This window comes from Panthera onca, chromosome C1 (assembly GCF_046562875.1).
Source record: "Panthera onca isolate mPanOnc1 chromosome C1, mPanOnc1 haplotype 2, whole genome shotgun sequence".
Lineage (NCBI taxonomy): Eukaryota > Metazoa > Chordata > Mammalia > Carnivora > Felidae > Panthera > Panthera onca.
Genome location: NC_138346.1, coordinates 185762090 through 185787431, shown reverse-complemented (window position 1 = coordinate 185787431; position 25342 = coordinate 185762090). Strand labels below are relative to the sequence as shown.

At 38.7% G+C, this 25342-nt stretch overlaps 1 protein-coding gene across 3 annotated transcripts in view; it reads right to left on the bottom strand.

Annotated features, from left to right (window-relative positions):
* TESK2 (testis associated actin remodelling kinase 2) overlaps positions 1–25342 on the bottom strand; it is a 131824-nt gene that overhangs the window by 35017 nt on the left and 71465 nt on the right. For all 3 annotated transcript variants that reach the window (XM_060622346.2, XM_060622345.2, XM_060622347.2), the window contains one exon: positions 5552–5600. In XM_060622346.2, coding sequence (XP_060478329.1) covers positions 5552–5600 — 49 coding nt within the window. The remainder of the gene's footprint in view (positions 1–5551; positions 5601–25342) is intronic.

Below are 25342 nucleotides of genomic sequence, written 5' to 3'. Positions count from 1 at the left end.
CCCGGGGCAGGGCTGGAACTCACAAATTGTGAGATCATGACCTGAGCCAAAGTCGGACTTTTTTTTTTTTTAACATTTATTTATTTTTGAGACAGAGAGAGATAGAGCGTGAATGGGGGAGGGTCAGAGAGAGAGGGAGACACAGAATCCGAAACAAGTTCCAGGTTCTGAGCTGTCAGCACAGAGCCCGACTCGGGGCTCAAACTCACAGACCACAAGATCATGACCTAAGCCAAAGTCGGGCGCCTAACCGACTGAGCCACCCAGGCGCCCCTTAAATTTTTTTTTTTAACGTTTATTTATTTTTGCAAAGTTGGACATTTAACCAACAGAGCCACCTAGGTGCCCCTGGAGTCTTTTTTTTTTTTAATTTTTAAAAATGTTTTTATTTATTTTTGAAGGAGAGAGAGACAGAGCATGAGCAGGGGAGGAGCAGAGAGAGAAGGAGACATAGAATTTGAAGCAGGCTCCAGGCTCTAAGCTGTCAGCACAGAGCCCGATGCGGGGCTCAAACTCACGAACTGGGAGATCATGACCTGAGCCAAAGTTGGGAGCTTAACTGACTGAGCCACCCAGGCACCCCTGGAATGTTTCTTTCAGTACCAAGTATCTGCCTGACTGAGGTCACTTTGCTGTAAAGAGAATGAATCACCTCACTAGGCCAAGTAATTGCTGAGTGGTTCTTACTGGCACAGTGGGGAGAAAAAGCATAATTTCTCCTAGAAAAGGCAAGAGAGACCCCAAAATATCTGCCAAGCAATTCTTTTCTTTTGCTGACTCTTTTGACCAGAGAGTACTGTCACTTGAGATCCCTACCCGACAATCTTATACTTCACTCATTCCCAAATTTCCAATCTTCTAGGCACTGAAAGGTCCTGCACAAAGAAGCCCCTTAAACTGTTTGATTATGAGGATATTTCTCTCTTTGTGCCTTTCTTAACAAGCTTAAGAAGAAGGCATTATGAGATGACACATACTCTGTCTGGAAGAATCTTTCTCTTGTCTGTCTTTGACAATCTCCCACACCTCCATCTTGGATATGGAAGAGAAAACATATAGCATGTAAGTTGGTGGTAGCTACTTTTTGAGTAGAATGACATCCAACCTTAGGATGAAGTTGACAATATAAAGACAGAGTGAAGAGACAGAAAGACGTGGGGCCTCTAAATAACATTTAGCTGCTGAATTAAACCAACCCTTAACCTAATAAAACTGCTGGAATTCCAGTTATATGAGTCATTTTGTTGTTTAAGGCTTTGTGACTATTTTCCATTACTTGCCAACCAAACACATTCTAATATATCCAATAACCAGGAAATATCTTTACCAAATAACAAAAAATATATAAATAGAATAAAATTCTACAAATACTATACATGCTACACATACAAGAACATGTGGGGAATATACATAAGTGCTTAGCACTGTGGGGAATAGATAAGTGAATTAAGGACAGTGTGTTAAAATGGAATGGGTATAGGCTTTGAAGTCAAATGAATCTGGATCCAAATCCTACTTTGGGAATTCATTTAATTTCTCTAAGCCTAGTTTTCTCATCTATAAAATGGAGAAAATATGACTACAGAATTGTGAATTATACCTAATATATAAAGCATTTTTTTTAAATGAGAGAAAGTCTTTACCCTCAATTAGAGTAGAAAAGACAAATAATTATGATCTGCTAATTGGGATATTTATCGGGTATGGGAAAGTGCAACAGTGGTTCCAGTTCTTCACCCTTTATGGAATCTATGCCCTCTGATATATAACTTTGCAGTATGCTCCCAATGTGGACTCAGGCATGTGACTTGTTTTGTCCAATGGGGATGTTGGCCAAGCAAACTTGAATATAGGCAGAATCATGAAAAGCACTTATGCAAATGGCTGGCATACTCTTGCTATTCTGGTATCATCATGTCCAGGCTAGTCCGCTGGTCCCAGAAGAAGGATGAGAAGCAGCTAGAGCAAAGTGGTCCCAGCAAAGCCCAACCTAGATCAGACTACCGGATGACCTGACAGATGCATGAATGAGCCCAAGTGAGACTAGCAGAAGTGCTCAACTTCCAGATGTACAAGAAATAAATGTTTATTGTTGTATTCTTTTGAGGTTTTATGGTTGGACATTATATAGCAATAGCTAACTAATAATACAAAGGGTTATATTTTCTGTCTTTAAAAACTGAAGATTTCCACTTCCTTGATACTCATGACCAAATGAAAGACAATGTTAGGTCTCCTGAGTCAAAGAAATACTTATGGAACACTCCTATTTGATACATGAAATTTAAAAGGTTCTGTTTGATCTTTTATCAAACTGTTTTCTCTATAACAAACAACTCATTTGCTTAAAAACTCAGAAGTCTATACTTACTACAGGTAAAACTACCGGTGGTAGTTAGTAGTACCTAACTGTCTGATTGTTCCAAGTTCAGTTAATGTCTACAATTACAAACAACACTCACAGAAATGGTTAAAGCCTAAAAAAGTCCAGATCACTACTATATACGAGAAGTACTCTTCCTAATAATATCAACACTTTACAGGCACTAACAAGAGTTATGTTTGTCTACTGTAATTATTGAAAAATTATTTTAAGAGAAATAAAGAATGGTGTTCACATTATTGTAAAGAGCAGGCATTCCACCAATCAAGAGTTCCATCCAAGTTCCCAATGCTGTGCTAGATGTTAGTAGTAATTTATTTTTATAATCCTTAGTGAAACCAAAAGTGTGCTGCCAAATTCAATTCTAAGACAAACATGTGAGTCCTCAGATATCTATGCCATAACGGCCCTTGGGGATCCCCTTCTGAAAATAACCAGTGACATTTGGATATTTGGCCTAAATGACCATCAGCCTATTAACATCATAATAAAAATTATAAGTTATGCCAATATCTGATTAATGATACTGGAAATATACACTCTTTCACAAAGCAGGCACTGTATGTTGTATATGGCTATAACAAGCTAACAAACACAGAGAATATTACTTAAGTGCAACATGACCAAAAGAATGCTGCATTAAGAGCATTCATTACTGCCATTTCGACTACTCCACTTCTAAATTTACAACATGATCACAGATTTTTCTTTTAATTTTTATTTAGTTTGAGAGAGAGAGAGAGAGAGAGAGAGAGAGAGTGGGGCAGGGGCAGAGAGAGAAGGAGACACAGAATCCAAAGCAGGCTCCAGGCTCTGAGCTGTCAGCGCAGAGCCTGACGCGGGGCTCAAACTCGCAAACTGCAAGATCATGACCTGAGCCTAAGTCATGGCTTAGACTAAGCCACCCATGGAGATCACTCCATGATCACAGATTTTAAAGCATGTTCTTTGTTAGAAAAAACCAACATACAAGCCCTTCCAGTAAACTGACATTTCAGAGAACAATGATACAAACATGGAGTACAACAAATACTTTAACAATTATTAGTGTCAGAGCTCTGGCAGAAAGCTTGAGAGAAGGAGAGAGTTTTGTGTTTGAAGAATTTATAGACTCACTTCTGAGAAAAGAAACACACAGAAAATGTTTTTGATCTGAAATGCTGGTTATGAGCGGGTTCATTTGTAAAAATTTAGTGAGCTGTACACATTTCATATGTTATAACATTTCTGTTATGTCACACTTCAATAAAAAGTTTTTTTTTTAAGTTTATTTATTTTTGAGAGAGAGAGAAAGCGCAAGTCGGAGAGGGGCAGACAATGAGGGAGAAAGAGAATCCCAAGCAAGCTGTATGCTGTCAGCGTGGAGCATGATGTGGGGCTTGAATCCACAAGCCATGAGATCATGACCTGAGCTGAAGTCAGACACTTAACCCACTCAGCCATCCAGGCGTACCCAATAAAAAGTTTCTAAAATTTTTAATAACATTAACCACAGAATTGAACTAAGTATCAAATGAAAAATATTGACAATTTAAGGGGTTTGGGAGGGCCCAGTCATTGCTAATAATAAAAGCTGTAACAGTTAAAATGCACTAAGCAATTACTATATGCCAGCCACTGTGCTAAATAAGCATTTTATATTTCATCCTCACAAAATCCCTGTGAGGTCATCCTCTTATCAGTAGGATCTGCTATAATTACTGACTCCCTCCTTCTTGAAACTCCTTCCTTTCCATTCCAGGCCAATACACTCTCGTGGTTTCTCTTCCTACCTCACTAACCACTCCCTCTCAAAATGTCTTCTCCTCAGACTTTTATAATTAAATACTTTAGGATTCAGCTATTGGTCCTCTTTTCTTTCTAGACTCCCTGGAACAGATACCATTATTTTTTTTATTCCCATTTTACAGACAACACCACTGAGACACAGAGAAATTCAAACCTAGGCAATCAAGACTTCAGAGTCCATGCTCTTTTTTTTTTTTTTAATTTATTTTAACGTTTATTTATTTTTGAGACAGAGAGAGACAGAGTGTGAACAGGGGAGGGGCAGAGAGAGAGGGAGACACAGAATCTGAAACAGGCTCCAGGCTCTGAGCTGTCAGAACAGAGCCTGACGCGGGGCTCGAACTCACAGACCGTGAGATCATGACCTGAGCCGAAGTTGGCCGCTTAACCGGCTGAGCCACCCAGGCGCCCCCAGAGTCCATGCTCTTAACCACCTCATTATTCTGCCTTCTTTGGCCTTCCATATAAGAGGCAGGACAGAACTATACACATTCCACATTCTGGTGCCCTCAGTAACTGAGAAAAGAGACACAGAGTGAGGTACATGGGACCTTCCTTTATCAGATATTAGGGACAAATATAGGGCACCAAGCCAGCAGGAAACCAATACTTGCAAATTCTGTTAAACAATTTTCCTTCCTAAGTTTCTTCACTTTGTATTTTGGTACTTACTTCCTAAGGAGGAATGTGAATACATTCTAGAACATAGACTCTTAAATCTAGATGCTCATTTGAATAATCTTGGGGAGCTTTAAGAACACATATGGGCCCTATGAAGACCTACTAAGCCTAGAAGATTCCAGGAAGCTGTGTTTCTGAGAAGGATCCAAGTAAATTCTGAGTTGATAGCTCAGTACCTAAGTTTAGGAAGCCTTTGTTCTAGAGAGGATTCTCTGGTCCTCAGAGGTTAAGTAATGGCTTTACTGCCTAGAAGAGACTGAAAATGAAATAAGACTGAAGATGTAAACTGATTCCAAGGAGTAATAAGACCAATCAGGACACTAGAACAGTGATTGTGGAATTTTATATCAGGACACCAAATGTTTCTGGATAGTCCGGGAATTTGTTGCCACGAAATAATCTGCAGCCAAGTGATGTCTCCCTTAGCTTTGGAAGGGGTCATCTGGGAAGCAAGAATCAGTATAACATTTGAGCACTCATATTCTCAGATTATTCACAAATATTATGAGAGAATCCAAGAGTATTAATAGATATGGCTATTTTCCCCAGGCAAGAGAAGAAAGCATTGTTAACACTGCCATTTTTGTATAAATATAAATGCATACACATTTTGCTAACATTATGCAAGTAACAATTAGTATGGAACCACAAATGCTAAAACTAAGGCAAAGAAGTCACTTCAATATGCTTAAGTCTTACCTCTGTAAGTGCATGCAATTGTCCTTGATGTACACACACACCCATGAACCTATGAAACAAAAAAAAATTTTTTTAGCAAAGGAAAAGAATATAACTGCCATATAAAGAAACTAGTTTAGCTAGTCATGTATTGGAAATAATCCAATTACCTGTGAAGTCTCCTGGGATCTTGTATAATGCTGCAGCCTCTCAACTTTGATATCAGGCTGGTAATTTTTTTTTTCCTTTAACTTTATTTATTTTTGAGAGAGAAGGAGAGAGCAAGCAGAGGAGGGGCAGAGAGAGAGAGGGAGAGTGAGAATCCCAAACAGGATTCTGACACAGGAGCCCTGACACAGGGCTCAATCCCATAAACCATGAGAATAATGACCTGAGCCAAAATCAAGAATCTGACCTGTAACTGACTGAGCCACTCAGGCATCCCTCATTTGTTACCAAACTTTAATAGGTTACATTCACTATCTACATTTCTTTAACCTTCGTTCATTCCTAAACTCATTATAATTTGCCCTCTGCCAATATCACTTTTTTTTTTTAATCTTTATTTTTGAGAGAGACAGAGACAGAGCGAGAGCAGGGGAGGGACAGAGAGAGAGGGAGACAATCTGAAGCAGGCTCCAGGCTCTGAGCTGTCAGCACAGAGCCCAACGGGGGGCTTGAACTCACGGAGTGTGAGATCATGACCTGAGATGCAGTCAGACGCTTAACCGACAGAGCCACCCAGGCGCCCCAGCCAATATCACTCTTTAGTAACTAACCATCCTTACTATGAAGAATTCAGAGTTTTACATACTTTTGCATTTCTAGTACCTAGTATAGTATCTGGCACAAAAGATTTGTTGAACAGCATAAATGATTTTTATGACCTACAAACTTAAGTTCAGGCTCTTCTCTTTATTTCATTTTACTGAAAATAATCCTTCCAGGATCAGCTAAAATTTCATCTTCTCTATATTGATCTAGGGGATATCTTCACTTATCATTAATCCTCTCTCTCCCTCCTCATCTCAACAGTACTGCTATGCACTTTTCACTCTGCTCTGAAAGATTGTTCATTAGCCTAACTGAGGTGGTCCAGGGTCTGGAGTCAGACTGCTTATATTTGAATCCTGGCTCTGCCACTTCATGATGACATCCCCGTATTTTAGTTTCTTCATATACAAAATGGGAGTATTACTATTACCTAACTCATATGGTTATTGTGAAGATGAAATGACATAACTTGGGCTCCTAGAATATACTAAGAACTAGAATATATTAACTGTTCTTCTTTTAACATTTGTGACTTCTTCTCCAGAATGGAATATAAGAAAGATTTTCAAGAATACAGATCTCTTCTCATTTGTTTCTACATATAGTGCCTGATACACAATGCTTTGCAAATAAGATGCTAAACAAACACTTCTTGAATGAAAAAGCAATGATCACCAAATTAGCTTCACAATGTAAATTCATTTTATAAGAAACAACCTTTTTTTTTTTGTAGGCTCCATGCCCAGCATGGAGCCCAACACAGAGCTTGAACTCACAACCCTGAGATCAAGACCTGAGGTGAGATCAAGAGTCAGACGCTTAACCTACTGAGCTATCCAGGAACCCCAGAAAGAACATTTAGAGTCAGGTACAAGGCTGGAGAACAAAGGAGTATTTATTTTATTTAGTCAAATATTTATATAGAAGTTAGGCAGTAGGATTCTACTAGCAAAACAATAGTTACATATTAGACATATCTCCAGAAGCCAGGGAAGCAAAAGATGAACTACTGGGACTTGATCAAGATAAAAAGCTGCTGCACTGTGAATCAAACAATCAACAAAACTAAAAGGCAACCTACGGAATGGGAGAGGATATTTGCAAATGACATAGCTGATAAAGGGTTAGCATCCAAAATCTATAAAGAATTCACCAAATTCAAACCCAAAAAATAAATAATCCAGTTAAGAAATGGGCAGAAGAGGGGCACCTAGGTGGCTCAGCTGGTTGAACGTCCGACTCTTGGTTTCAGCTCAGATCATGATCTCATGGTTTGTGAGTTTGAGCCCCACATCAGGCTCTGCACTGACAGTGTGGAGCCTGCTTAGGATTCTCTCTCTCCCTCTCTCTCTCTGCCCCTCCCCCACTCTCTCTCTGTCTCTCTTTCAAAATTAAAAAAAACTTAGACAAAAAGAAACAGGCAGAAGATATGAGCAGACATTTTTCTAAAGAAGACATCCAGATGGCCAACAGACACATGAAAAGATGCTCAACATCACTCATCATCAGGGAAATATAAATCAAAACCATGATGAGCTACCACCTCACATCTGTCAGAATGACTAAAATTAACAACACAGGAAAACAGATGTTGGCAAGGATGTTGAGAAAGGGGAACCCTCTTACATTGTTGGTGGGAATGCAAACTGGTGCAGCTACTCTGGAAAACAGGATGGAAATTCCTCAAAAAGTTAAAAATAGAACTACCCTACGACCCAGCAATTGCACTATTAGGTATTTACCCAAAAAATACAAAGATACTGATTCGAAGGGGCACATGTATCCTGATGCTTATAGCAGCATTATCAAGAACAGTCAAATTATGGAAAGAACCCAACTGTCCATCAACTGAAATTGGATAAAGAAGATGGATATATATATATAATGGAATATTACTCAACCATCAAAAAAATGAAATCTTGCCATTTATAGCAAAATGGATGGAGCTAGAGTATATTATGCTAAGTGAAATAAGTCAGAGAAAGACAAATACCATATGATTTCATTCATACATGGAATTTAAGAAACAAAACAGATGAACGTAGGGAAAGGGAGAAAAAAAGGAGACAGAAGCAAACCCAAAGACACTCTTTTTTTTTTTTATGTTTTTATTTATTTTTAAGACAGAAAGCACAAGGTGCAAGGGGCAGAGAGAAAGGGAGACAGGAACTGAAGCAGGCTCTACACCGTCAGCAGAGATCTTGATGCGGGGTCCAAACTCATGAGCTGTGAGATCATGACCTAAGCAGAAGTCACACTTAACCAACTGAGCCACCCAGGTGGCCCAAACCATAAGAGACTCTTTTTTTTTTTTTAATTTTTTTAAGTTTACTTATTTTTGTGAGAGAGAGACAGACAGACAGAGCACAAGCAGGGGAGGAGAAGAGAGGGAGGGAGACACAGAATCTGAAGCAGGCTCTAGGCTCTAAGCTGTCAGCACAGAGGCCGACACGGGACTCCAACTCACAAACCGTGAGATCATGACCTGAGCCAAAGTCAGATGCTTAACTGACTGAGCCACCCAGGTGCCCCACCAGAAGAGACTCTTAACCATAGAGAACAAACTAAGGGTTGATGGAGGGGAGGTGGGTGGGGGAGGGGCTAAATGGGTGATGAATATTAAGAAGGGCACTTGTCATGAGCATTGGGTGTTGTATGTAAGTGATAAATCACTAAATTGTATTCCTGAAAGCAGTATTATACTATATGTTAACTAGAATTTAAATAAAAATTTGAAACAAAAAGAAATTAAAAAATAAAGTCATGAGCCTCCTAAAAGCTGAAAAGACCTGGTTTGGGTATGATACACCCTTGCTTCCCTTCCCCCCAAACCCACCATTCACTATGACCACATCATCCGCAGAGATGTCACAGCCAGCACATTCGGGCAGGCACTGGTTTCATGTGACAGTTTTCTTCTGCCTGCCTTCCTCCCCACCCCCAACTCACATCACCACATCACAGTGGTGTCACACAACTCTACTTCTATGTGAAACTTTTCTGCCTGACCTCCTCAACCTCATTTTCTTTCCATCACCCACCACATCCAAAACAGTTTCACAGAGCTCTCAAGCTAAGATAGGCATTAGCTTTATATTAGAAGAAGAGCTTGAGCAGAGTACATGATTACAGTTGCTATAAAAAGAATATACTTTAAAAGGAAAATATTTCTCAGGGCACCTGGGTGGCTCAGTTCGTTAAGTGTTCAACTTCAGCTCAGGTCATGATCTCCAGTTCTTAAGTTTGAGCCTTGAGTCGGGCTCTGTGCTGATGGCTTAGAGCCTGGAGCCTGTTTCAGATTTTGTGTCTCCCTCTCTCTCTGCCCCTCCCCCACTCGTGTGCGTGTGTATTCTCTCTCTCTCTCTGTCTCTCTCTCTCTCTCTCTCTCTGAAAAATAAACATTAAAGAAAACTTTAAGGGAAATATTTCTCATCCTTAACAGGGAAGTGATATATGCCTAGAAAAGCATTTAATATTAACAGTAAGTTTTCACTGAAATTTTTATTACTAATTATATTAAAATCTAAGTTGTGGACAAAACCTCAAATCTTTTTTGGTATGAGACTGGACCTAAAAATTATTACACTCTGAATGATTCTTACTCCCTACTACCACCACCCAAAATCAAGCCGGCTAGAATTACTTAGCTCAGGAAGGGAGGAGCACTTTGTTAATGCATGTGCTTGAGACTAAGACATTACTGAAATTTATTATTTTTAGTTTCATATAATGCACACACACTTGTGTTAAGTAAGAAGAGGGATGCCTAGGTGGCTCAGTCGGCTGAGCATCTGACTTTGGCTCAGGTCATAATCGCTCGGTTCATGAGTTCAAGCCCTGCATGGAGCTCTCTGCTGTCAGTGCAGAGCCCACCTCCAATCCTCTCCCTCTTTCTCTGTCCCTCCCCCACCCTGGCACACGAGCACTGGCTATCTCTTTCAAAAATAAAAACATTTAATGGGGCACCTGGGTGTCTCAGTTGGTTAAGTGACTTCAGCTCAGGTCATGATCTCACAGATTGTGAGTTCAAGTCCCACATCAGGCTCTGTGCTGACAGTGCGGAGCCTGATTTGGACCCTCTGTCCCCTCTCTCTGCTTCTCTCTCTCTCTCTCTCTCTCTCTCTCTCTGCCCTTCCTCCAAGCACAAGTTCTCTCAAAAGTAATAAATAAATATTAAAATAAATAAATAAAGGGGTGTCTTGGTGGCTCAGTCGGTTAAGTGTCCGACTTCAGCTAAGGTCGTGATCTTGTGGCTCGGGAGTTCCAGCCCCTCATCAGCTCTGTGCTGACAGCTCGGAGCCTGGAGCCTGCTTCAGATTCTGTCTCCCTCTCTCTCTGCCCCTCCCCCGCTCACACAGTCTCTGTCTCTCTCTCTCAAATATAAATAAACATAAAGTTTTTTAAATAAATAAAAACATTTAAAAAGAAAACAAAAAGAGTTGCTTTTGGTTTTTAGACCAGCACTTCCTAAATTTTAGTGTGGACACAAATCACCTAGGACTTATATAAATTCCAGGCTCTGATTCTACAGGTTGGGGCAGAGGGAGGTTGGGAGTCTGAATTTCTAATAAGCTCCCAAGTAATATTGACACTGCTAGGTCCATGGACCACACACTGAGTAGCAAGGCTCAGTCTTGACTTGACAAACGACAGTTGATCACCCACTCTAAAGTTAGTAAGACCATAACAGGAAACTTCCAACTCTGATACTACTGGTAAACTAGACTTTGATCAGAGACTTAATTTGCCTCAGCCTTTCCTGTAGCATGATTTACTATTTTCCATAAAGTGTCATTACCATGCTTTTATACACCTTTGCTTTTCTAGGGCTGTTCCCACTTCCCAGAATGCCCCTCCCCTCATTTCTACACAGTTACGTTCTACGCACCCTCAAAGCCCAGTTCAAATACTTCCTTTCCCACAAAACAAATCTGGCTCCCTCTAAGTAGAAGTACTTCTGAACTAGCATGCTTCTGAACTATGAAGACACTCCATCTACACCACTCTCCTATAGCATCATTGCTTCCTACCTTTAACTATGTTTTATAAAATGAAATGAATTCTCTTGCCTGTCATATGACAGTATATAAACACTTGCTGGGTAAATTTAACACACAACTCTGACCACTTAAAAATCACTGAATGCTTGTTATTTGCCAGGCACTGGTAATTATTATTATTATATGATTATTATAACAGTTGACTCTTTTTTTCTGAGAGAGAGAGCAGGGGAAAGGCAGAGGGAGAGGGAGAGGGAGAGCGAGAAAGAGAGAAAGAATCCTAAGCAGGCTCCACACCCAGCACAAAGCCTGATGTGGGGCTTGATCCCACAATCATGAGATCACAACCTGAGCCGAAATCAAGAGTTAGATGCTTAACTAACTGAGCCACCCAGGCACCCCAACAACTGACTTTTAAAGAGCACTTACTGTGTAGGCATTGTTTTTATATTATATTCATTTAATCCTCATAATAATCCAATGAAGTAATACTTTTATTCTCCCAATTATATTGATAAAGGAATTCAGGCTTAGAGAAATAAAGTAACCTGCCCAAAGTCATACAAATAATAAGTGGCTGAACCAGGCGTCAAACCTAAACAGTGGGTTCTGTGCTTTTAATCACAATGTTATATCACCTCTCCATATAGTTATAAAAAGGATTTAAAAATGAACAAGACACAATGCCTTTCATTAAGAAGCTACTCAAAAAGATTTTTGTGGCAGTTCACAACTCCTGATCAAAGTCCAAATTCCTTACTTAGCATGTTATTCAAGAATCTGAATGATCTGACCCACACCTCTTTTACCTTATCTCCTATTACTCCCACCTGAATTCTCTATGTTTTAGTTATATAACCTGTTCCTCCTAAATATGTCCTAAATTCTCCCACTTCCATACTGTTGCTACAATAAGGCCATCTGGAATCCACTTTTTTACTATTTCTTTTAGGGGCGGGGAGAGTGGCAGAGGGGGAGGGAGGGAGGGAGAGAGAGAGAGAGAGGGAGAGAGAGAGAGAGAGAGAATATGAATCCCAACCAGGCTCCATACTCAGTGCAGAATCTGACATGGGGCTTGATTCCACAGCCCTGGAATCATGACCTGAGCCCAAATCAAGAGTTGGACGCTCAGCTGACTCAGCCACCCAAGTGCCCCTGGAATCCACTTTTCAAAGCTCTACCAATCCTTACAAACTTAGTGCAAGAATGTCTCCGAATAATAACAATAATAACAATAGCACCCAACATTTATATACCATTTAGGATGCCAGGAACTGTCACATATCAAGTCATATGATTGAGAATGGTTATAATAATTCCTGTCTCAGAGACATAATTTCACATATTTCCCTACTCTTTCTAATCTGAAGTAATCTTTCTCTTCTCTATACATTTATATTACTCTATTTAAAACTCTATTATATAAACACATATCAGGCCTGCCTTCTACATCAAGTTTTATCTATGTCTGCTTCTTCCACTAAATTAGATAGTTCTTGAGGGCAGGAATCTTAAGTGTGGAAAAGAATGGCTATTTACTCACTAAATTACCTCCCTTTTCTTCCTGAAGTTTCCCAATGTCTATAACAGTTAGTTAAGACCATAATATTGAGTTCTGGAGAGTAGTACAGGGGCAGAAATTATTATGTCATTTCTAGGTCTGTCCCATAAAAACCTCAACCCTCTCCTCTATACTTTTCTCCTTCATCTGTCAGCAGATGCAGAAGATCCAGTGAAGGAATCTGAGGCCCTGTCCTAGGTTTAAAAAAAAAAGAAAAAAGCTCTCTAACTCAATCCAACACACGCTGAACTAGGACATGAATAAGAAACATGCCTTTAAATCAATAAGATTTTACGTGGTTTACTACAGTAATTAGCCCACCTGGAATAAATATACTAGGTGGTTTTGTGTCTATATATACTTAAAACACTGCCTTCTTCATAGTTAGCATTTAGTAAATATTTACCGAATTCAGTTAAAAGTTAAATTTTTTTTTTTTTTACATTTTATTTATTTTTGAGAGAGTGAGAGACAGAGCATGAGTGGGGGAGAGGCCGAGAGAGGAATATACAGAATCTGAAGCAGGCCCCAGGTTCTGAGCTGTCAGCACAGAGCCCAACATGGGGCTCAAAGCCACAAACTGCAAGATCATGACCTGTGCCAAAGTCGGGTGCTTAATTGACTGAGCCACCCAGGCACCCCTAAAAGTTAAATTTCTTAATTCCAAAGCAGGAACTTTCTTCAGTCCTAGTATTATCTAGCAGTCTCCAAAATGAGGTATGAGTAAGATTACCCATTGAAGTCTGGGAATAAAATTAGAATTTTTAACCTATATTATTATTTATTTTTAATTTTTTAATGTTTAATTTTGAGAGAGACAGAGAGCGAGCAGGGGAGGGGCAGAAAGATTGGCAGACACAGTCTGAAGCAGGCTTCAGGCTCTGAGCTGTCAGCACAGAGCCCGACATGGGGCTCAAATCCATGAACCGTGAGATCATGACCTGAGCTGAACTCGGAGGCTTAACTGACTGAATTGCCCAGGCACCCCATTACCTATATTATTTTTATATAAAGAAGAAAAAATAAGTTTAGTAATATTTAACATGGGTTAATAATAGCACCTGGGGATGTGCTCAAAAATGTTTTCTTAATGGGATATTATGATAGGCAGAAGATGTCTAGAAAGGTCCATGTTCTAACCCTCAAAACCTGTGAATATGTTATGCTATATAGCAAGGGAAATTGATTAAAGTTGCAGATGGAATTAAGGTTGCTAATCAGCTGACTTTAAAATAGGGAGATTATCCTAGACTACCAAGTGTTATCATACTTGCAGTGTTATCATAATGGTCCCCAAAGGTGGAAGAGGGAGGCCAAAAAGTTAGTATTAGAAGGATACAATATGAAAAAAAAATCAGCCTGTCACTATTGGCTTTGAAGAGGGAAGGAGCTACAAGCCAAATAGAAACTGAAAAAGTAAGGAAACAGATTCTTCCCTAGAGCCTCCAGAAAGAAACACAACACTCTCAATACCTTGATTTTATCCTAGTAAGACCCACATCAGACTTCTGATCTATAGAAGATAATGAATTTGTGTTGTTTCAAGTCACCAGGTAATTTGTTATAGCAGCCATAGAAAACTAATGATACAACAAGAAAAAGAAAGAAAGAAAGAAAGAAAGAAAGAAAGAAAGAAAGAAAAAGAAAGAAAAGAAAAGAAAGGAAAAGAAAAGAAAGGAAAAGAAAACTAGTATTACATAATAAAAAAATCATGGGTGGAGAAACAAAAGCAAAAATGAACTATTGGGACCTCATCAAAATAAAAAGCTTCTGCACAGCGAAGGAAACAATCAGCAAAACTAAAAGGCAACTGACAGAATGGAAGAAGATATTTGCAAACGACATATCAGATAAAGGGTTAGTATCCAAAATCTATAAAGAACTTATCAAACTCAACACCCAAAAAACAAATAATCCAGTGAAGAAATGGGCAAAAGACATGAATAGACACTTCTCCAAAGAAGACATCCAGATGGCCAACCGACACATGAAAAAATGCTCAACATCACTCATCATCAGGGAAATACAAATCAGAACCATAATGAGATACCACCTCACACCAGTCAGAATGGCTAACATTAACAACTCAGGCAACAACAGATGTTGGTGAGGATGTGGAGAAAGAGAATCTCTTTTGCACTGCTGGTGGGAATGCAAACTGGTGCAGCCACTCTGGAAAACAGTATGGAGGTTCCTCAAAAAATTAAAAATAGAACTATCCTATGACCCAGTAATTGCACTACTAGGTAGAAACAGGTGTGCTGTTTCAAAGGGGCATGTGCACCCCCATGTTTATAGCAGCACTATCAACAATAGCAAAGTATGGAAAGAGTCCAACTGTCCATCGATGGATGAGTGGATAAAGAAGATGTGGTATACACACACACACACACACACACACACACACACACACACACACACACAATGGAGTATCACTTGGCAATCAAAAAGAATGAAATCTTGCTATTTGCAACTATGTGGATGGAACTAGAGGGTATTATGGTAAGCAAAATTAGTCAGAGAGAGACAAATATCATATGACTTCACTCATATGAGGACTTTAAGACACAGAACAGATGAACATAAGGGAAGGGAAGCAAAAAATATATAAAAACAGGGAGGGGGACAAAACATAAGAGACTCTTAAATATGGAGAACAGAGGGTTACTGGAGGAGGGATGGGCTAAATGGGTAAGGGGCATTAAGGAATCCACTCCTGAAATCATTGTTGCACTATATGCTAAATAACTTGGATATAAATTTAAAAAAATAAAATAAAAAAAAATTATGGGTCACTATGTTCACAGACCTAAAATAGACTTTGGGCTTTGACTCCTAAACAAGCACAAGGAAAATAACATTATTAGTTCCTTGGTAGCATTTTCATCCAATCAGTCAAATATTTTTTGAGTTCATAGTTCTGCTCTCAGAGTTAAACATTAAAGTTTAAATACTGTCCCTTCTCAAAAGCTTATTACCTAAACAGAAGAGTGAGGGAGAGGTGTGACAGTAGTCTGAAACACATCTAGCTGTCTTCATTCTGGAAAAACACACACACACACACAAAACACCAACACACAACTATTTTGGACCAACTCAATACTACACAACAGGACCCAGTAAGACTCCTGTAGCCATTATATCAAAGCTGTCTGGAAAATTAGTACTTATTGCTAACTTATCTAGAATTAGGTGTATATTGCCAAAATACCTAGAAACTGTCCTAGGTATTTTATATGTATTATCTGAGATTAAATTATCCTCATTTTATCATCTAGGAAAATAAGGTTTAGAGCACTTAAGTGACTTGACAAAAGTTGGAGAAGTACTGGAATCTGATCTGTTTTGCTCTGTGACAATGGGAATGAAAGAAAAAAGGCCAGTGGTTTAATAATAACTTCATTTTGTATTCATAAATAATAACTAATGATGCCTGGGTGGCTCAATCAGTTGAGCATCTGACTCTCAATTTCAGCTCAGGTCATGGTCCCAGGGATCAAGCAAGCCTCACATTGGGCTCCTTGCTGAGCTTGGAGCCTGCTTGAGATTCTCTCTCTTTCTCACTCTGCCCCTCTCCCCTGCTTAGGCTCACTCACTCTCTCTCTCTCTCTCTCAAAAAAAAAAAAAAAAAAAAAAAGATTCTCTCTCTCTCTCTGTCTCCCCAAAACAAAAACAAAACCCTGCCAATCTGTAAACCAATGAAAATCTAACTGGTTTGCTTTATAAGCCTTTCTACTGTCAGCTTTGAGCAAAAAGCAACATCCATGTTAGGAGTTCTTCTGATCTGTACTGGTCTTTCCAGAAAAATGTCTGGTTCTGAAGTTATGGTAAAAACAATTAAGAGGTTTGAAATAAACCTATAATAGAATAGTAAAATGTGAGCATGATTTTCATATTAAAATGCTTTCTAAAAGGCCTACATTGGAAACCTACTGATACTGGTTTACTTTTTTTTTTTTAAGTTTTTCCAGAAATTTGATATATTTTTATCTGATTTCCCTCCCATAACTGAAGGAAAGGCTCTGCGACATACTCCACCGGATTCCACTAAGCTTTAATATGTGGCATTAAATGAACTGCTTTGCATTTTACTCCCAAATAAAGCAAAGATACCATCACTCTCTTAGACCAGAAAAAATTACCAGTAACCAAAAAGGAGAAGAAAGGGCAATGGCTCAGATCTCAAGTCCCAAAAGAGCTATGAATCTAGACCCATAAAAAAAGCAGTAATATATCTGGGTAAGGCTTACTGCAGTTCAAACGTGCTTTAGAGGTATTACATCATGGAAAACTGGTTGTGCTAGGTTCTAGCTTTGAGAACTCAAAGAAAACTCAGCTGAACAGACATTAACCACTAATGTCTCACTTCAAGTGACATTAAACAGAACTGGTTCAGTCTGGCTTTCTCTTTTCTGTCCACGATTTTTATAGTCAGATTTTAAGATAGGTAAAGGCAAATAAACATTGCTCAATATTCACTAGATCATGTCAATAGCACTACATATAATAACAAGAGGACCAATAAAGTTTATGGTCTAATCTTACTGGGTTTTTTTTTAGTGAAACAATACAAGTACTTAAAAAGTTAATACAAGATCTGCTTACTTACAAATAGTAAACCAGTTTAATAAACACAAAAACATCCTAGATTTTTTTTCATTTTTTTCTTCAATATATGAAATTTATTGTCAAATTGGTTTCCATATAACACCCAGTGCTCATCCCAAAAGGTGCCCTCCACAATACCCATCACCCACCCTCCCCTCCCTCCCACCCCCCCATCAACCCTCAGTTTGTTCTCAGTTTTTAAGTCTCTTATGCTTTGGCTCTCTCCCACTCTAACCTCTTTTTTTTTTTCCTTCCCCTCCCCCATGGGTTTCTGTTAAGTTTCTCAGGATCCACATAAGAGTGAAAACATATGGTATCTGTCTTTCTCTGGATGGCTTATTTCACTTAGCATCACACTCTCCAGTTCCATCCACGTTGCTACAAAGGGCCATATTTCATTCTTTCTCATTGCCACGTAGTACTCCATTGTGTATATAAACCACAATTTCTTTATCCATTCATCAGTTGATGGACATTTCGGCTCTTTCCATAATTTGGCTATTGTTGAGAGTGCTGCTATAAACTTGGGGTACAAGTGCCCCTATGCATCAGTACTCCTGTAGCCCTTGGGTAAATTCCTAGCAGTGCTATTGCTGGGTCATAGGGTAGGTCTATTTTTAATTTTTTGAGGAACCTCCACACTGTTTTCCAGAGTGGCTGCACCAATTTGCATTCCCACCAACAGTGCAAGAGGGTTCCTGTTTCTCCACATCCTCTCCAGCATCTATAGTCTCCTGATTTGTTCATTTTGGCCACTCTGACTGGTGTGAGGTGATATCTGAGTGTGGTTTTGATTTGTATTTCCCTGATGAGGAGCGACATTGAGCATCTTTTCATGTGCCTGTTGGCCATCCGGATGTCTTCTTTAGAGAAGTGTCTACTCATGAAAAACATCCTAGATTTCTGAGAGAAAAACAAATATTCTCCATCTTGATTAACAACTGAAAGTAAACTTGAGACTGAGAATTAAACTCATTCTGTAACTATTTTTTCACAGAAAATTTTAAACCACACTGCTCACAACTGCCATGCAAACAGCAAAATACCAAATCTCCTGGCAAAGGTAGAAATATTAATACATATACAAGCAGTGACCTCAAGTGTTCCCCAAATGTTTTTTAATCCAGGAAGTTCGGACAAGAACTAATAATATCCACAAACCCAAGTATCTAGATTGTCTCCTCACAAAATGAGAATGCTTCTTTCTCCTTCCCAAACTTATTCTTTATTCTAAGATTACTCATAAACTCACATCCAAATAACAAAATATAAACACACATTTCAATTTATGTGAGTATACTTCTAAAACAGCTCTCTCACATGATTTATGTCTTCCCCCTCTCCCAAAGTAGAAGATATATACAGAGGAGAAAGAGAATAATTCAATCTAAAAAGCAAGAAAATAGTATGTGCAAGGTTTGTGCTCTTCTACAGATAAACAGAACCCTTAAAATTTTTTTTTACTACCTATCACATATATACTAAGCACAGTGACAGGCAAAGGTGACTAAGTGGGTGCTAGAGAAATAAACATGATGGTACCTACTTTAAGGAGTTCACAGACAAATAATGATAATGATGTATTCTAAGTACTTTACAGGTATTACCTCATTTAATACTTATGAAAACATTATGTTACAGGTACTATTATTATCTCCATTTTACAGATAAGAAAACGGAGGAGAGATTAAGTGGCTTGCCCAATATCACACAACTTGCAAATGGCAGAGTCAGGGCTGGATTCTTAACTCTTAAGCTTTATGTTCTAAGCCTCAATAAATGACACTTCAGATGATTATGACTATAGTAGTGACAATAATAGAATAATTATAGTTAACATTTAGTGCCTTGCACTGTGTTAAGTTCTTTATCTCATTTAATTCTCCCGTCAACCTGGTATAGTAGTACTATCATTACTCTTTATAGATGAGAAAACTGAGGTTATAGAGGTTAATTTGCCAAAGGTCCCCTATCTACTAAGAGACACAACCATCCTGAACCTCTCCTTTGAATTCCAGACTTTATCCAACTGTTAATTTTTAAATTTGTTTTTATTTTATTTTAGAGAGAGAGAAAGAGAGAGCAAGAGGGGGAGAGGGGCAGAGGGGGAGAGAGGATTTTAAGTAGGCTCCATGAACAGCACAGAGCATGATGAGGGAATTTGATCCCATGACCTGGGATCATGACCTGAGACGAAATTAAGAGTCCCAGGCTCAGCCAACTTGAGCCACCCCAACTACCAATTTGATAACTTCTGATGTCATATCCCCAAAACCTGTTCCCCATGCAGTCTTTCCCAGTGTAGTTACTGGCAATTAAATTCTCCCAGTTGTTCAAGTCAGAAGCCTAAGAGTCATCCTTGACTCCTTCCCCTGTGCTAATTAATATCCCAATCCATTAGGAAGTCCCATTGTCTCTACTTTAAAAAATATCCAGGGGCGCCTGGATGGCTCAGTTGGTTAAGTGTCTGACTCTTGGTTTTGGCTCAGGTCATGATCTCATGGTCCATGGGTTCCAGCCTTGTGTTGGGCTCTGTGATGACTGCTTGGGTTTCTCTCTTTCCCTCTCTCTCTGCCCTTCCCCAGCTTGCTCTCTGGGTCTCTCAAAATAAATAAATAAACTTCAAATATATATATATATATATATATATATATATATATATATATATATATATAATCTCCACAAATATCCAGAATCCAACTATTTCTCTCCACCTTCATTGTTACCACAGTCAAAGCCACCATCAGCTCTCTCTAGATTACTGCAATAGTCTTCTAACTTAATTTTCATCAGTTACATACTTAGATAGCTTAAAATAAACATATAATGAAAAATAACAGTCCCCTGGCCTCCCCATACCACCAGTGAATCCTATTTCCCAGAGGGAACCACTCTCCCCTCTTTCAGCTGTTTCTTCTGTTTACCATCATAGCTCTAGCTATCTACTGATTATATTGCTATTTCTTACCTTCTACTGACTTTCCAGAGTGGAGGCTGAGGATTCAGCCCTCTTAAATTACTTCCCTTTCAATATTTGCATAAGACAATCTTGGGTCCCCAAAGCAATCTACAGTTTTAATGCAATCCCTATCAAAATACAGCATTTTTCACAGAACAATAATCCCAAAATTTGTGTGGAACCACAAAAGACCCCGAATAGCGAAAGCAATCTTTTTTTTTTTTAATGTTTATTGATTTTTGATGGGGGGGGGGCGGCAGAGCGTGAGTGGGGGAGGGGCAGAGAGAGAGGGAGACACAGAATTCGAAGCAGGCTCCAGGCTCTGAGCTATCAGCACAGAGCCCGATGTGGGGCTCGAACTCACAAGTTGTGAGATCATGACCTGAGCAACTGTACCACCCAGGTGCCCCATCAAAGCAATCTTAAAAAAGAAAAAGAAAAAGAAAAAAAACCAAAGGTATCACAATTGCAGATTTCAAGTTATACTACAAAGCTGTAGTAATCAAAACAGTATTGGACTGGCACAAAAATAGACACATAGATCAATGAAACAGAATAGAAAGCCTAGAAATAAATCTATGATTATCTGGTCAATTAATCTTTTTTTTAAGTACTTATGCATGAGAATTTTTAAGTTTATTTATTTATTTATTTATTGAGAGAGAGAGAGAGAGAGAGAGAGAACAAGGGAGGGGCAGAGAGAGAATCTCAAGCAAGCTCCACACTGTCAGTGTGGAGCCTGACATGGGGCTTGAACCTATGAACCATGACATCATGACCTGAGCTGAAATCAAGAGTCGAATGCTTACCAACTGAGCCACCCAAGCACTCCTGGTCAATCAATCCTTGACAAAGGATGCAAGAATATGCAACGTGAAAAAGACAGTCTTGGGGTGCCTGGGTGGCTCAGTTGGTTAAGCGTCCCACTTCAGCTCAGGTCATGATCTCCCAGTTCATGGGTTCAAACCCCACATTGGGCTTTGTGCTAACAGCGCAGAGCCTGGTGCCTGCTTCAGATTCTGTGTCTCCTCTCTCTGCCTTCCCCAGCTCACATACTCTCTCTCTCTCAAAAATAAATAAACATTAGGGCACCTGAGTGGCTGAGTCAGTTAAGTGTCAGACTTCAGCTCAGGTCATGATCTCACAGTTCGTGGGTTTGAGCCCTGCATCAGGGTCTGTGCTGACAGCACGCAGCCTGGAGCCTGCTTTGATTCTGTGTCTCCCTCTCTCTCCGCCCTTACCCCACCCATAGTCTCTCTTTCTCTCTCAAAAATAAATAAACATTTAAAAATTTTTTAAAAAAGAAATAAACATTAAAAAAAAAAAGAAAAAAAAAGTCTCTTCAACAAATGGTGTTGGGAAAACTGGGGAGCTACAAACAAAAGAATGAAACCAGACCACTTTCTTATACCATACACAAAAATAAACTCAAGATGGAGATGTGAGGCCAGAAACCATAAAAATCCTAGAAAAGAACACAGGCAGTAATTTCTCTGACATCAGCTATAGCAACACTTTTCTGTTGTTGTTGTTGTTGTTGTTTTTAAGCAACACTTTTCTAGATCTGTCTCCTGAGGCAAGGGAAACAAAAGCAAAAATAAACTATTGGGACTACATCAAAATAAAAAGCTTCTTCACAGCAAAGGAAATAATCAACAAAACTAAAAGACTAGCTACTGAATGGGAGAAGATATTTGCAGTTGATATATCCAATAAGTGGTTAATATCCAAAATCTGTAAAAAGCTTATAAACTCAACACCAAAAAATAAATGATCCAATTAAAAATGGGCAGAAGACATGAACAGACATTTCTCCAAGGACAACATACAGATGACCAACAGACAAAAGAAAAGATACTCAACATCACTCATGACCAGGGAAATGCAAATCAAAACACAATGAGATATCATCTTACTTCTGTCAGAATGGCTAAAATCAAAAACACAAAAAACAAGTGTTGACAAGGATGTGGAGAAAAAGGAACCTTGTGCACTGTTGGTAGGAATGCAAACTGGTGCAGCCACTGTGGAAAATGGTATGGAGGCAGAACTACCATGTGATCTAGTAATTACACTACTGGCTATTTACCCAAAGAATACGAAATCAGTAATTCAAAAAGATACATGCACCCCCTATGTTTATGGTGGCATTATTTACAATAGCCAAAATATGGAAGCAACCTAAGTGTCTATTGACAGATGAATAGATAAAAAAGATACTATATGTCTATACAATGGAATATTACTCAGCCTCAAAAAGAATGCAATCTTGCCATTTGCAACAGCATGGATGGATCTAGAAGGTATAATCCTAAGGAAATAAGTCCAAGAAAGACAAATACCGTATGATTTCACTCAAGGAATTTAAGAGACAAAACAAATGAACAAAGGAAAAAAAGACAAACCAAAAAACAGACCCTTAACTATAGATAACAAACTGATGATTACCAGAAGGGAGGTGGGGGGATGGGTGAAATAGGTGATGGGGATTAAAGAGTACATATATCATGATGAGCACTGAATAATGTATAGAATCAATCACTGAATCACTATTATTGTACACCTGAAACTAATATAACACTGTACGTTAACTATACTGGAATTTAAAAAAAAGAAAAGAAAATATGTTTACCACAGACAGTTCAGTTGAAAAGATTTAAAAGATATTAAAATAAACATTAATGACAATTTTAAAAAAGAGAAAAAAGAAAAAGAAAGGCATAAGATCTAGAAAGAAATGGGTATAAAGATGATAGCAAGTCCCAAGGTGCCTGCTGGGCAACAGTCTAGAGAATAAGCAATACAAACTGGAGCAGAAGAATCAAGAGCTCCAGGAGAAATGTTGGGGGAAGGAGGTTTGATGAAAGAATTTTTAGATTTCCAGATGTGTTTAGCAGAGTGGAAATTCATATTCAGAAAAATTTTTTACAATTTTGGGAGCATCTGGGTGGCTTAGTCAGTTAAGCATCCAACTTCAGCTCAGGTCATGATCTCATGGTTTGTGAGACCTCCACATTGAGCTCTCTGCTGTCATCACAGAGCCTGCTTCAGATCTTCTGTCCCTCTCTCTGCCCATCCCCCACTTGTACTCTCTCAAAGATAAACATTAAAAAAGAAATGAAGCCAGTTGAGCACTTACTTGCCTTAAAAAGAAGAAGAAGAAGAAGAAGAAGAAGAAGAAGAAGAAGAAGGAGAAGAAGAAGAAGAATTTTACAATTCTGTACAAAGCTTTGGTAAGAATTTGTGGTATATAATAACTAAGCAAATGAAAAATTAGGCAAAACACAAAAATACTGTACAAGAAATAAAATGTAATTATAATACATTACTTGGCCTAGTAGTGATTATATTCAGTCATTATAATATACATGCTGAGCTTTGATTTATTTCTCAAGTTTTAAATGTTAATTCCAGCATAGTTAACACACAGTATTATATACATTTCAGGTGTACAACTACTTGATGGTTTGAAAGAGGGTAGAAGGGAAAGATATTAAAGATGACTCCTAGGTTTTTTCACCTAAGTAATAATGGTAGTAACAACAAGTCCATTTGCTGAGATGGGAGAGGTCTAGACAGGAAAAAATGGTGATGGGGTAGAAAAATAATCAATAGTGGTCCATATAGGGGTGCCTGGTTGATTCAGTCAGTAGAGCATGCGACCCTTGATCTCGGGGTTTGTGAGTTCAAGCTCCATGCTGGGTGTAGAGATTACTTAAAAAATAGTGGTCTATAATAGGTGTTCAATAAATGGTAGCCACTGTTTACATTAAAAATCATCTTCTACTATATCTCAATTATATCTCAATAAAAATAAATTTTTAAAAAATCATCCTTTTGGGGTTGTACTACTTGATTGTCCACAGACAATGGCATAAATATTACTGAAGATTATTCCATATTTTATTTTACAGAATTGTCCTACTTATATTGAATTAGAACTTACACACAGTACTAAGTCATTAAACCTTCTACCTTGACACAGAGAAGAGAAAAAAATGTTAACCCTCCTTTTCAACATGCTAGTGTTATAAAATTTGCTTTGAGGGCTATATTGAGACCCTTTCACCTAGTTACTCACTAGAATTACAGGATAATTCTGTAATTTATAATTCTGATAAAATCAGAAAGATCTACTTTAAGCCAGTATTATTTGAGAGGGGATGGGGGAAAGAAAGAGAGCATGAGCATGTGCACACATGGGAGGGGCAGAGAGAGAGGGAGGGAGAGAATCCCAAGCAGGCTCTGTGCTGTTGTGGAAGAGCCCAAATGGGGGCTCAATCCCACAAACTGTGAGATCATGATCTGAGCTGAAATCATGAGTCAGGGGCTGAAGTGATTGAGCCACCCATGTGTCTCTAATCCAGCTTTTTAAATGTTTCCAATTTATTCTGGAGCACACACGTGCACACACACACAGACACGTACACAGACACACACACAGGTGCATATACACCTGAGATAAAATATTCTTTAAACCTGATCATTTACAAATTATTCAACATTGGGGCACTTGGGTGGCTCAGTTGGTTAAGCATCCGACTTTGGCTCAAGTCATGATCTCTCAGTTTGTGAGTTTGAGCCCAGTATCGGGCTCTGTGCTGACAGCTCAGAGCCTGAAGCCTGCTTCAGATTCTGTGTGTGTGTCTCTCTCTCTCTGTCCCTCCTCTCTCTCTCTCAAAAATAAACATTAAAGAAAAAAAAAAACAATTAAGAAAACCAAATTATTCAACATTAATCAAACATGGATTTCTTTTTTTTAATTAAAATAATTTTTTATTTTAGATAGAGAGCAAGCAGAGGAGAGGGGCAGTGGAAGAGAGACAGAATTTCAAGCAGGCTCCATGCTCAGTGCAGAGCCCAATGTGGGGCTTCATCCCACGACCCTGTTACCATGACCCCACCTGAAA